At 29.5% G+C, this 14,400-nt stretch overlaps 1 protein-coding gene across 1 annotated transcript; it reads left to right on the top strand.

The window, feature by feature from the left end:
- Positions 1 to 311: 311 nt before the first annotated feature.
- Positions 312 to 5,246, top strand: LOC118037907 (protein neprosin). Its single transcript, XM_035044068.2, has 7 exons — positions 312 to 1,124; positions 1,249 to 1,335; positions 1,472 to 1,684; positions 2,422 to 2,586; positions 2,890 to 2,943; positions 3,070 to 3,216; positions 4,592 to 5,246. Exons 1-7 carry the CDS (start codon positions 759 to 761, stop codon positions 4,967 to 4,969), a joined length of 1,410 nt encoding a protein of 469 aa, XP_034899959.1. The 5' UTR covers positions 312 to 758; the 3' UTR covers positions 4,970 to 5,246.
- Positions 5,247 to 14,400: the final 9,154 nt, after the last annotated feature.

The following is a 14,400-nucleotide window of genomic DNA, read 5'->3' as shown; positions in this document are numbered from 1 at the left end:
CAAAGTTATTTTTTAATTTTTTTTTAGAATTTTTGTTCACAAAGTTTTATTTATTAAAAGAATATCAAAACAATTTCGTTTGAAAATTCTAACTCGGAAGTCAAGCCCTCGGCTAGAGACAGGGCCTGGATGGGCTTGAAAAATATGCTAATATATTTTTCTAAATTATCTAAACTCGAAAAAATAATGAAAAAACAAATGTTGGGTTGATGAAAGTAAGTAAGCTTTAGTTTGTAGAATAATGGTAATTAAATGGAGAATCATAAAAACAGAGTTGCCGAGACAAGGAACGTCTAGGGAAGTGAGAAAGAGAACACGTCAAAGCAAAGAACTTTGGAAACCCAGAATCAAGTGTAATTCCTATCTGTCCTCAACACCGAAGTAAAGAATAACAGAACTCAGGACCCCTATAAAATTAACACAAAAGCTAAAGTTCCAGTCCTTGTATTCCAGACTGGAGACATAACCTCCTCTCGTCATCATCTCTCTCTCCAGTTTCTTTTTCGACACAGTACTTTTTCTCAAGGGGAAAAAAAATCTAAGAAAAGCCAGCTCAACAGTGTGTTATTTTAATCAGCTCGTGCTTAGGAGTTCAAGGTGTCAGACACATAAAACCAAGGAAGAGTGTTAGAAGCTGCGACTGGGAGCGAATAGAGAGGGGAGAAACACAGATAAAGAGAGGAGAAGTCTTAGTTTTGTTATTTTTGGGGGGTTCAAGAGCTTTGGAAATGGTGAGGGATTGAGTGCAGTTGCTTAGAATGGTGATTATGTGCTGGATGGATACAAAAACTAGGAATAAATGGGGTTATTTTGATCACAGAAGAAGACAACATCAATGTACAAAACGAACGAATACCACTACAGATTCGGCGAAAGAAATGACACCGGGAAGTTTCTCAAACATGGCTTCTAGCTGGTGTAATAAGAAGATCTCATCTGTCATTTCAGTTTTTGTATGCTTTCTTCTTGTTGTTTCTTCAAAGATTTGTCCTGTTTCATCCTCGGAAACCGGCAGTCGCCATGCAACCAACCAGACTTTCCGACCCCAAGAAGAGTTACAGAAGTTGAAGTATATAAGAGAGCATCTCGAGAAGATTAACAAGCCTGCTGTCAAGACAATTCAGGCATTCTACTTTTGTCCCTAACATACAACCTCATTCTATCTGGTTTTGTACTTTCAATTCCCCCTGTTTTTGCTCTGTTTTCTTGAGGTTTGATATGCTGGTTGGTTCTTGTTTGTCACTGCAGAGTCCTGTCGGTGATCTTATTGACTGTGTTTTGTCCCATCAGCAACCAGCCTTCGATCACCCTCAACTTAAAGGACAAAAGCCATTGGTACTTTAATTCTACCGTTTTACTTGATACATTTCAACTTTGATGGTTCTTCTCGGAAAATTCATGCTTTCAAGCTCAATTATATATGTGATGTTAAAAGTGTTCTTTATTTTAAATTTCTCGAATGAATTTGCAGGAGCCTCCAGAGAGACCAAAAGGTCTTGAACCAACAGGCATGGTAACTGAAAACTTTCAGTTGTGGGATTTGTCTGGTGAAGCATGCCCAGAAGGGACAATTCCTATCAGAAGAACAACTGAGCAAGACATGCTAAGAGCAAGTTCCGTTAGAAGATTTGGCAGAAAATTAAGAAGGCATGTTAGAAGAGACACAAACAGCAATGGCCATGAGGTCTTCTCTTCTCTCTCTCTCTCTCCCTCTCTTCCCCTTCTTTTCTGTTAATCACAGCCTTAATAAAAGAAAGTGGTCAAACAAAATGGCGAATGTCTGATGGACCTGCTGATTGTCTCTTCTTTTTCATGTTGCTTTTTCTGAAGCAACTATCGTATTAAAAACACAAAGAAAGATTAAAAGCTTAGAGAAACAAAAAACTGCTTTTTGAATTTTTAAAAAACCTTCGTATTTATTAAAACAAAGGGCATTAACCTCCCCTATTATTATTATTATTTTCCTGCGTGGAAAAAAATAAACGTCCATTTACCTTACAGAGTATGTGATTTGAATGCATTTCCCAACATGAGAGAAAGGAATTCTGGCTGCTGAGCAGATTTCTATTGAAAGTAAATCCATACTTTCTTGGTCTTCTTGCCAAGTAGTGGTCACTGTTCTTACTTCTTTCACTTGTTTGAACTAAATCGTTTTTGGTTAATGAGTTCTCTTTTGACTCTATGTGTGAACTCATGCCAACGCGATCAAGTTCTGTAAATAGACCTGACAGACCCACCATTTTCGAAGAGAAAGAAAAGAGAACACATCTAATCTATAGCTATTCAGGTACCGTCAAATATACAAGGTTATTAGACCTCAAGGGCCACTAATATTACTACCTTGAAAGTGACAGGAGGCTGAACACTTGAAGTTTCCATCGTGTATTTATTGTCCTTTGCTTTCAAATTGTTGGGTTACAGCATGCGGTTGGATATGTGACTGGAGATCAATATTATGGAGCGAAAGCCAGCATCAATGTGTGGGCACCCAGGGTTTCCAGTCAGTATGAATTCAGCCTGTCACAGATGTGGGTCATCTCCGGTTCATTTGGCGATGATCTTAACACCATTGAAGCTGGATGGCAGGTATACAAGGGACTAATCTCCAGCAAAAAGTCTTCTTCTTCGAAGAAAATATATGCATACCTGCCTGCATCTTCATCTTTTTCCTCCAACAAGCCTCCATTCTTGCATTTACCATATCACACATATAGCCATGACAGAGCAGTAGAGCTTGCGAATTATGGAAACAAGCTAGAGTTTGAACACATTGGTTAATATCTGGAATTCACATTTAAAGCAGTAACAGAGCTCGATGAACAACCTCTCACTGTAATTAATTTTTGAGATGCAGCAATAATGTGTAATCCATTAAGTATGTATTTGCAGGTTAGCCCAGAACTGTACGGGGACAACTATCCACGGTTCTTTACATACTGGACTGTGAGTGTATATATGTGAAGAATTTGGCTTCGTTTCCCTCCATTAACACTTTCCTTGCCCTACCTTCAACTGTAACATCAATCATCATGACGGCTTTCTAATTAATAGCTTAATTTCTAACAACAGTCGGACGCTTATCAAGCAACTGGATGCTACAACTTGCTATGCTCAGGCTTCGTCCAAACCAACAATAGAGTTGCAATTGGGGCTGCTATCTCTCCAACATCCTCCTACAGTGGAGGACAGTTTGATATTAGCTTATTGGTTTGGAAGGTAAAATAACTTCCTTTTTTTTTTTTTTTTTTTTTTTTGCTTTCCATTCACTCACTGCCTCTAAAAACATCAAGAGAGAACATCAGACATGAAACTAGCTAGTAACATCCTATGCCTTGTATGGTGAAATTAATCGCTATTTTTTTCATAAAAAATAGTTTTTTAAACAAATTATTTTTTAAAATTTTCCATGTGTTTATTTACCATGGAAAATATTTTTAAAAAAAAATTAGTTTGATTTTCAGAAAAATATATTTTTTTAGAGGAAAAATATTTTTTGAAAGTATGTGAGAAACTAAAAAATATTTTGTTATTTGTTAATGATATCAGTTTTTATTATCATTTTTTTCATTTTTTTTTTTAATTGAATTTTTTTTATTTATCATATTTGATCTCTATTTTTTTATTACTATTTATTTTATTTGAAATAATTAATAAAATTATTTTTTTTTAATTTTATCCTCTTTTTTTTATCCGTTAAATTTGTTTTTTATTCTTTTGATTGTTATTTATTTTATATGAGATGATTTATGAAAAAAAAATTCATTATTTTTTAATTTTTTATCTATTAGATTTTGTTCATATTTTTTTAATAAACTTGAATAAAATTAAAATATTAATAAATTATTTCTTAATTTATTTTCTATAATATAGTTTCAATTTATTTTCTATAATACTATCAAAAATTACCAAAAAAAAAAATTACTTCTCAGAATTTTACTTTTGTTTTCCTTGTAAACAAGAGTAAAATTCTACTGTTTGTGTGGATCACCATTTATATGCATGTGTGCCTGGATTGTAACCTTGCATCCACTGCCTAGACTTGCTGGACCCATCACTTCTTTTTATATATAAAGAATTCAGTAAGAGGTGATTTTAGATTTAAACTCCCTTGGTATCCAAATGGGGTGGTCAATGATGGACCCTAGCTCTCAAGAACACAACTTGCTGACAGTACCAACAGCTTGGAGACAATTTGTCAAATTCTACTGAGCAAAATAATGTAGCAATAGCATAAATGGGCCAAAATTGGCGTGCACTCATAACTTCAAATAGTGTCTGTAATTCCCTTGTGCTTTTCTGCTTTGCTTGTTTGATTCTCTTCTTTTCCGAGTGAAAGAGCTTCCTGACGCTTGACCCCTCTGCTCTTGCTTTTTTTATACTTTATCATCAGTATTTACTCTCTCTTTTTTTCTTTTTCTATTTAATTACTAGCCTTGTAAGTGAGAAAATCATCATTTTATATATCCCTGGAAGAAACTTTCCTTTTCATCGCACCCTGTTTTTTTCCTCCCTTGCTTGTCACCATGAACACGGTCATAATTATTGTTTGCTACAAGGGAAACAGCAACGATTTATTTTCACTTTTGTGCAGGATCCAAAGCATGGAAATTGGTGGCTAGAATTCGGAAACGGGGTTCTAGTAGGGTATTGGCCATCGTTCTTGTTCACTCACCTGAGGGATCATGCAAGTATGGTACAGTTCGGCGGCGAGATCGTCAACTCCATGCCTTCAGGGTTCCACACCTCTACTCAAATGGGAAGCGGCCATTTTGCCGGAGAAGGTTTTGGAAAAGCCTCATATTTTAGGAATCTGCAAGTTGTTGATTGGGATAACAACTTACTTCCATTATCAAATCTTAGGGTTTTGGCCGACCACCCAAATTGCTATGATATACAAGGCGGTATTAATAGGGTTTGGGGCAATTATTTTTACTATGGAGGACCTGGAAGAAATGTGAGATGTCCCTAAGGGAATGGTATAGGGTGGGAATTCTTCTTCTTCTTCTTCCTCCTCCTCTTGTTGGGTGATATTGGTTTTCATCTCGAGATCACTCGGTCAGTTTGGGGCTATTCTTATACTTATTTCCTTTGTTAATCCATATTTGTTTTCTTATTTCTTCTCAGCTAACAGCCAACAGATGATTTATGATGTATACCTCCCTTAGGGACTGATGTAAATGTGGGGAAAAAAAGGAAAGGAAAGGAAATATTAGTGAAGTTTATACTATGGTTTGTGGTTTTATTCTCCTCTACTGTCATTGTATGCAAGATTTTCAAGAACATGCAGAGGGTGGCAGCTTTATATTTGTTTCTAACAATGGTGAAAGGGATGAGACGGGGCCCTCGAAGGCTAACCACTATCTTGAATTCTCGATAGGCTCATTAAATTAATCCTGAACAGGAGATCATGGGTCCTAGAAAATAACATTAATCTTTCTTTTTTTATACGACTTTTCGAAGAGATCGCCGCCTCGCTTGACACACGGTGACTGCTGTCGTAACTTTAAGTAAAAGGTTGTTTTATTTTTATGTAGAAGTAATTAAAATGTTTGTGTTTACATAATTAATCCAATGTCTAATCACTTGAAATTATGTTTGACATAGATAATATTGTTGGGCCATGCCTCGAAGTTTTTCAAGAACGCGGTTTCCACGTTTTTATTTTTAAAAAAATTAATATTTAATATATTTTAAATAAAAAAAACACTTTAAACCTTCATTGTCATCCATGCAAATCTTGAATATATTGCTTCTATTTTCTTTGTTTTTCCGGGGGGACAATATTATCTTGAAAATATAACAATATTTTATATATTCTTTTAACCCAGATAGAAATAATATTATAATCTAAGGTAATAAGATACAATGAATCTTACTATTTTTATTAGGGGAGAAATATAACGTATAGTCTGATAAGGAAAAAAGATTATGATAACGCATCTTGTTTAAAGCTTAAGCCAAATGATACATAGTAGAAGTACTCTGGACTCCACCCAAAGCATATAATTAGCGATTTGCCCATTGTGTCTTGCTTCCACAAGAAGATTTAATTTATTTGATGAACATGTATAATTACTAGCATGTATGATTTGTCATCCTTCTCTTTCTTGAAGTTTACGTTAATTACCACTCCCCGCTAATTATTATAATTATAATTGTAATTATTAAAACAGCTAAAAGATGTGCATTTATTGTTAGTGGCACTCCGGTACTTTCTTTTTTCTTTTTCATTTTTTTTAAAATTTAATTAAAAAAAACTCAATAAAAAACAACAAATAAAAAAAAAAGGTTTAATTATGGTGGTTTTGTTCTATAAACATGCCCCCAAAAATATAGATTGATCTATTTAGATTTTTTAATTCAGTTAATTTTTGTTTTTTGAGTGATTTTTGGGTTGTTGTGTGGTTTGTGGAGATTTTATGGTATTTTTAGATGAAAATAAATAGAAAAATAAAATTTTAGATCAAATTTATTTTCCTTAATTTTCCAACTACCATAATTTTGGCTGGAATATTGGCACCAATCTAGTAGGAAGAAAAAAAGAGTGGGCAACATGTCATTCACTCTTGAAAAAAGGATGGGTTCTTAAGCCCAACTATACATGGACTTTTTAACTAAGGTTAGGCACATAGACCTAGCTTGATAGGCTAGTGTGTCTGGGTTTTTTTTAGAAGGCCAGACGTGCTGAGCTATATAGATCTGCTTGTATGGCTTGCTTTTTATTTTTCTTTATTTAAAAAAACCTAATTAATTTAAAATATTATAAATATATTAATTTATTAAACATTAAAATTAATTAGGAATATATTTTAGATATTATTTTATTAAAAGCTATTCAATTTTTACTTTCATTTCGAATAAGAATATAATAGTTTTTTTATAATATTAAAAAATTTTATTTTTCACATTCTATTATTATTATTATTATAATAATTATTATTATTATTTTATATGTTTTATCTTTTAATGGTGTATATTTTTATTTTCATATGATTAAATGAAAATCATTTAAAAAATGGTATTCAAATCTAGTTGTATCCATGATCTGAGTTGCAGATTTAACATATTATCTTAGATTTAGAATATTAATTTGGGTTTAAAATAATATTTTTTTTAATTTTTAAAATTATATTTTATATTAACATATCAAAATAATAATAATAATAATAATAATTTTAAACAAAAAAAAGTTATATTTTTACAAAAAAAAAAAAACATTTGGTCCGTATTTCCAAACCCATATAAAATCAGCACGGACTCATATCTGATTTCCGAATTTGTAATCAACATCAAATTGCTGTGAGGAAGATAAATTCCCAAAAATTTCCAGGTAAGGAAGAATCTACAGACTACAAAGTGCTGTAAAGTTTACCGATCTAAAAGCATGAACTCAATCAAAATAAATAAGATTATTTACAATAACTTGGAGCCGCTACACCGTTAAAGTTGGCTCAGGTGGTGAACGTATCATCTTCAAAACTGTTGGGTTCAACGGTGTGTTTGTTTTTATGTTCAGGCTGTGATATACTCAACCTAATAATATAAATTATATTTTAAAATTTTATTTAATAATTTCAATTATTAGATTGAAATATTGTTTTAATATAATATTAAAATATTAATAATCAAGTAGTCACAAGTTTAAATCATATTATTTCTATTTATTTAATAAAAAATAAACATAATATAAAATAAATATGTACAAGTTACAAACTCAAAGGATTTTTATTTAAGGGAGTGTTATAAATAACAATTTAGATTATTAAATTAAGATGATTTTTTGATATTAATATTAAAAAAAAAATTATTTTAACATATTTTAAAAAAAAAAATTCATGCACCCGGTACTTCCACGCGAAATGGATAAAAAAGAGAAACATGGGCACCGACCAGAAAAAAGCTAACATCTGCTCTTTCTGATCCCAGCAGAGTGTTTGAAATTAGATCAAACAGCCACCCTGTGCATCCTCTTAATTGAATTCACCAAACAATATATGCTGTGTCAGCATGTGGTCACGTGTTAACTCTGTTAAAAATAGACATTACGAACACGTGGGGTTGTGGCCTAGTGATTGAAGGGACTTGTTTCTTTGCTCTACACCAGGGTTCAAGCCTCACTTATATACGTCTGTCACCCCTACGGTGTCTTACATGCTCACTGGGATTGCAAGATATTCAGTGAACCCGGGAATTAGTTGTGGTGCGCGCAAGCTGACCCGGACACCCCGGGTTAAAAAAAAAAAAAAAGGCATCACGATATGTAATTCTTTGGAGAATATTTGTTCCATCCAGATATTCTAATAGATTATTGTATCTTGTGAGAGAAACTTATTATAGGTTTTATCTTATTTATTTTTCATTAATTCTCCCAACAATTTTAGAGAGAAAATAAAATTGATTTGTTTGCTTGGTTTTTTATATAAACATTATAAATTCTTTATCTAGCAAACTTGAAAAGTTTTCTGATCAAAACATTTTTTTATTGACGACAATAAATTAAATTTTGGTTTACTATATCGTGTTTGTTTTTGGTAATAATAAATGGTTATAAAAATAAAAAGTGATGAAAAAACAAACGCTAAAATACCACCTTTTGCAGTTGTTTCTTCAAGTGATGCATCTTTTTCTAATACTAAAAATGCTTTTGAGTCATGGGAAGCACTACACACACACACACACTATTATTAATAAAGATATTTGTGTCATGATAAAATTTTAAGTGATTTATTTAATAATATTTATCTTATATACTAAAAATGCTTTTGAGTCATGGGAAGCACTATATATATATATATATATATATATATATATATATATATATATATATATATATATATATATATTATTCAATTGAAAAGTGTCTTCATTTCAAATGGTTATCAGAAAAAGTGTTTCTATCAGCTCCATAAGTTTAAAAATATTATTTATTACATTAGGATACTACTTGGTAGTGATATTCAAGTTATAAATATTACTACCAATATTATTTTAGGAATTAAATTATTAAAAAAATTATTATTATTTTGCTTTGACTCACTTACGTTGTATTGAAAAAATATTAAAAATATTTAATTTTTTTGATGTGTCTACTGCATGTAATCCTTTTAGTCCTTATACTAAATTAAGAAAAAATGATGGTTAAAGGGTATCTTTTTACTTTTATTTTCAAATAATTGGATCTTTATTGTATTTAGAAAATCATGCTAGACCTGATATAACATATATAGTTGATAGATCAGTTAAATATACCCATAATCCAAATGTTTTTCACATTAGAATGCTTTAGAAAGAATTTTTAAATATCTAAAAGGAATTATTGATAATGCACTTCATTTTTCTGATTTCCTTACTGTAATGGAATGATTTAATGATGCTAATTGGAATCTTGATTTAGAAGAAACTACGTCTGTTTAGCGGGTATGAATTTATTTTATATAGCAGTACAGTTTGTTGAAAATCTATTAAACAAACTATAATTACTCATTCCACCATAGAAATAAAATTGATTGCTAGTTTAGAAGCTGGGTGGCTTCACAAATTTTTAATTGACATACCATTTGTTTCTAAATCAATACAACCTATATCAATATATTATGATAGCCAAACTATTATAGCTAAGACTAAGAGTAAAAATTTTAATGAAAAAGAAAAAGACATATAACTGTTAGATATAAATCCGTCAGACATTTGATATTTCATGGAATTATTTCTTTGGGTTTTGTTAGATTTAAAAACAACATTATGAATCTGTTCGTTAAAGGTATGGTGTGCCATTAGTTATTAAATCACTGAAAAAAATGGAACATTAGCCTTTAAATTAATCACTTATAGTGGAAACTTATCTTCAAATGAATGGCAATCTCTTGAATGAAGTTCAACTAGTAAAAACAAAATTGCTAAGTGATTGGAGAGAGCATGAATTTTACATGTAAGTTTTGAAGGGTGGTCTCGGGTCTCATTTATATGATATTGTGCTCTTTGTTATGACGATTAGAAAGATTTAATCTCTACATGAATTCAAAAGCATATTTTTTTTGTAGGAATGTTGCTCACAAAACATCATTAGAGATTATCCTATTTGAGTGTGATGGTGGAGTTATCATTATAAGAGCTCAGGTAACTTTTTTAAAAACACTCACACTCATAGGATAAGATAAGTGTGCATAATCCATAAAAAATACAACATTGATAGAGTTTTAATATCACCTGTTGTTGTGTGCGCGATAAGTTTATAGTTGATCTAGAGAAATTAATTCAAAACATTCTAGTTATTATGGTTTTTTAAATTGAGACTTATTCACATTAAGTGTTAATTCAAAACCTGAAAATACCTAACATATGTTATATAATATTAATTGCTCATTTAAATTATTCATTATAATTTAAAATGTATCTTTAATAATAACTATTAGTAATAATTATTATATCCATTTTAATTAATTACTATAACCATTATAATTAATTATATAACAGTTTTATGTTTTAATGGTATTAATTGTCTATCATTAATTTATCATATTTAATTATTGTAAAAATGATTTGTAACGGATATTTTATTATTTCTTTTAATTTAAGTGAGTATTAAGGATAATTAAGGGTATAAAGAATTTTTATTGCATCCAAAAATCTTAATAGACCGTTGTATCTTGAGAAAAAAGATGCGAAAATTCTAAACTCTTATTCTTCTCAAATTTTTTAGTTAAAATTATTTTTATTTTTTCTTTTTAACACTAATTCAAATCAAGGAATAATTACTGCATTTGTTGTTCTTATGTACTTTCATTAATTCTTCCAACACTATCGTGTGCGTATTGTTACTTATGTCAGATTGATTAACCATCATCAGGACATGCATGTCTTTTGACCAATGAGCAGAATTCTATGACAAGCTAACAGCCAGGATTCGTAAAGGCAGGTGATATCAATACCTCATGCCTCAAATAGTCAGGTTTAAGATGGTAATAATTACGGTTTAAAAATATTTTTTATTAAAAAATATATTAAAATAATTTTTTTAATTTTTATATATAATTTTTAGTAAAAGAAAAATTAAAAAGTAGTAGCCCGGAGTACTGCATGGCTATACTTCTAGCGTGTTTGAGAATGTGATTGAGGTTACTTTTCAAAATGTTTTTCACTCAGAAAAGCATGCCAATAATATTATTTTATTTTTTAAAAATTATTTTTGAGATTAGTACATCAAAATGATTTGAAAACATCAAAAACATATTATTTTAAAAAAAAAAAAAAAAAAAAAAAAAAACACTTTTTAACCACAATGTCAAATGCCCTCGAAATGGAATATATCCCATACATTACAAGTCAGGGGAGGGGAGAAAAACAAAGGGAAACAGTTTTTGGGACTTCAAGAATGCATGCATGATATAACTGCCTAATAGGCTAGCTCTAGAAAAGCCAACCTCAAGTTCAATTATTAACTTAGTTGGACCGGGCCGACAGACATGTGCCCGGCCTATCGACCAGCATTGTCCCCCAATTTAGACACCTAACTAGCTACTACTAAGGGTGAGCTTGAAATGTTACTCGACATTATTTTTGTTATAGTGTTTTGGTGAAAGAGAGGTCAAAATGTTGACATGGAGATGATAGATTAATTTGCCAGATTAACCATGTGATTCAGTGATAAGAGATTGGGTCAAGAATTTGTTTTTACTGTAATTACTAATATGATAATTATCAGAAATTTATATAATCGTTATGATATCTACACTTTTTATATAGAAATAAAAAAAAAAAAACGAGAGAAGAGAAAGAGTACGATCTGTTTTAAGGGCTAATGATATTATTAAGTAATACTTTAAAAGCTGTGTGCAAAGCACTTAGCTTTTTTACACTTTTCACTTATTAATATATTATATTATTATATTATAATATATAACAAATTTTTTTTTAATTTTTTTAATAATTTTTTTTGTTTAATTTAGTTTGTTAATATTAAATTTTTTTATTTAATTATCAAATTTTTTGTATCTTCCCCACGCCTTTCACTTATTAATATATTATATTATTGTATTATAATTATTATTATATTATATTATAGAATTGTCTTTTTCTTCTTCTTTTTTAATTTTTTTTTTGTTGTTTTAATGAATTTTTTTTGTTTGATTTAGTTTGTTAATGTTAAATTTTTTTTATTTGGTTACCAGATTTTTATGATACGGATCTCGTGTTTGATGGATTAATTTGGTTTGACGAGTTAACCTGGATTTTTTTTCTTTTTAATTAATTTTTTTCGTTTAGTTTATTTTGTTAATGTTAAATTGCTTTCTATTTAATTATTAAACTTTCATGACATGTATCCTGGGCTTGACGAGATAACTTTGTTTGATGAGTTAACCTAGTTAATTCTAGATAAACCTATCAAATTATTTTTCTATTTAGTTATCAAACTTTCATGACGTGAATCTCAAGTTTTACGGGTTAACTTGATTTGAAATGTTAACCCAATTAATTCAGATTTTTTTTCTTTTTTTTCATTAGTTTTTTTTTCCTGTTAGTTTTTTTTCTTTGTTTTTTTAATTAATCTACTTAATTATCACACTTTTATGACACGATCTTATATCTAGACCCACATTCAATATTCTTGGGTCCGGTGTTGAAGCCGAACTCACTTAAACTTGAGTCATGCAAGTTTAATGTTATTATTAATATTATAAATATTACTCTTAGATCAGGCATTGCAGCCAAATCCAGGACTCTTGGATATAGTTTTACAAAAAAATCTAATACTTTTAAAATCTTATTTTTTATATATATATAAAAAAAAAAAAAACCCGGAACATTACACGGGTTCTTATAACTAGTTATTAATAAATCATGTGATCCCAGCTTAAATCACATGGTTTGCCGAAAACTTTGAATATTTTTGTTGCTTCTTTTACCAGGAAAAAAAAAGTCTGTCTAGAAACTTCCAGCGTTTTCCATGGGCTGGCGTCTTCACTACGCGGCATTTAGACTTTGAACCGTCTCACCTCTCTTTTTTATGGGGTTAAATCATCGCGCGGTCCCGAGGTTTTGGAAATTCATTAAATCAGCCCATATATTGTTAGTTTTAGACATGCAGGTCCTCGTATTCTTAATTTGTGGTAGCCAAGTGCTTCCTCTGTCCACACGTGTGATCGACATCCAGTGAACATGTTTGTACTGAGATCGCGTTTGACTATGATTTGAAAGTATGAGAGATCATATAATGATGTTACCATTCTCTAATATGTGTTTTTTCTTCAAGCGGAGTCAAATTTTATCGAGAGAAAAAGGAAAGCAACACGGAACACTAATGATGTTTATTAGAAGAGGAAAATAACTAGTGATGCTTAAAATCATTTAATTGTAAACAAATAAATAAATTATACGTTGTTATAAATTACTTAAACAAACTTTAAGGTTTTGTTTAGAATTATTAATGTGTTTAAAAGTATAATAACATTTTTTTTTAAAAGTAATTTTCATTAAAAATATATTAAATATTTTTTTTTTAAAAAAAATTATTTTTAATATCATTATATTAAAATGATCTAAAAATATAAAAAAATAATTTAAAAAAAAAATAATTAAATTTTATCCAACTCCTTTTAATGATTGAAAATTTGTAAAAATAAAATTTAAAAAATAAAAAATATATTATTTTTAAATAAAATGTACTTAAAAAAAAAACTATTTCTACCTTACCGAAAGGAATCTAAATCTCCATACAAGATATATATGTACTGGATTTTATAGGCTTAGCGAGGTGGGGACCATGCTCCTCGCCGACACCTTAATCCCTCCTCCATCAATCACATCCGTTCTCTCTATTCCAACCTCTCTAGCTACCTTCTATAATATATATATATATATATATATATATATATATATATATATAGCAGATGCTTTTCTTTTCTTTTTTGTATTTCTTCTTTTAATTTCCCATCAATTATATGTATGAATTCATAATGCATGCACAATAAAAACATGTTTGGTATTATAATAATTTTTTTGATTGTTATTTAAAAAAATTATATTTTAAAAAATATTTTTAGTTATAGTTAAAAAAAAGTAGATTTTAAACAATATATGATTTGTTAAAACTTGTATAAGATAGATCTTTATGTGTAAAATAAATAAATATAATTTATAAATATAAAAAATTTATTTTAATTTTTATAAAATTAATATCTGAAATGCAATTATACAAGGAATCAATTGCAAAAAAAAAAAAAAACAGAAATCATTTTACAAATCAAATTATTTTTTTCCTTATGGTTGGGTGATACAGCACTACATGCTAGTGACATTTTGTGCTTTTTTCAAGGATTTTTTATTTTAAAATATTTTAAAATAATACATATCTTTTTTATTTTTTAAAATTTATTCTTGATATTATAATATTAAAATTAAAAA

This window comes from Populus alba, chromosome 8, assembly GCF_005239225.2.
Source record: "Populus alba chromosome 8, ASM523922v2, whole genome shotgun sequence".
Taxonomy (NCBI): domain Eukaryota; kingdom Viridiplantae; phylum Streptophyta; class Magnoliopsida; order Malpighiales; family Salicaceae; genus Populus; species Populus alba.
This window is presented reverse-complemented; position numbering and strand designations above follow the sequence as displayed.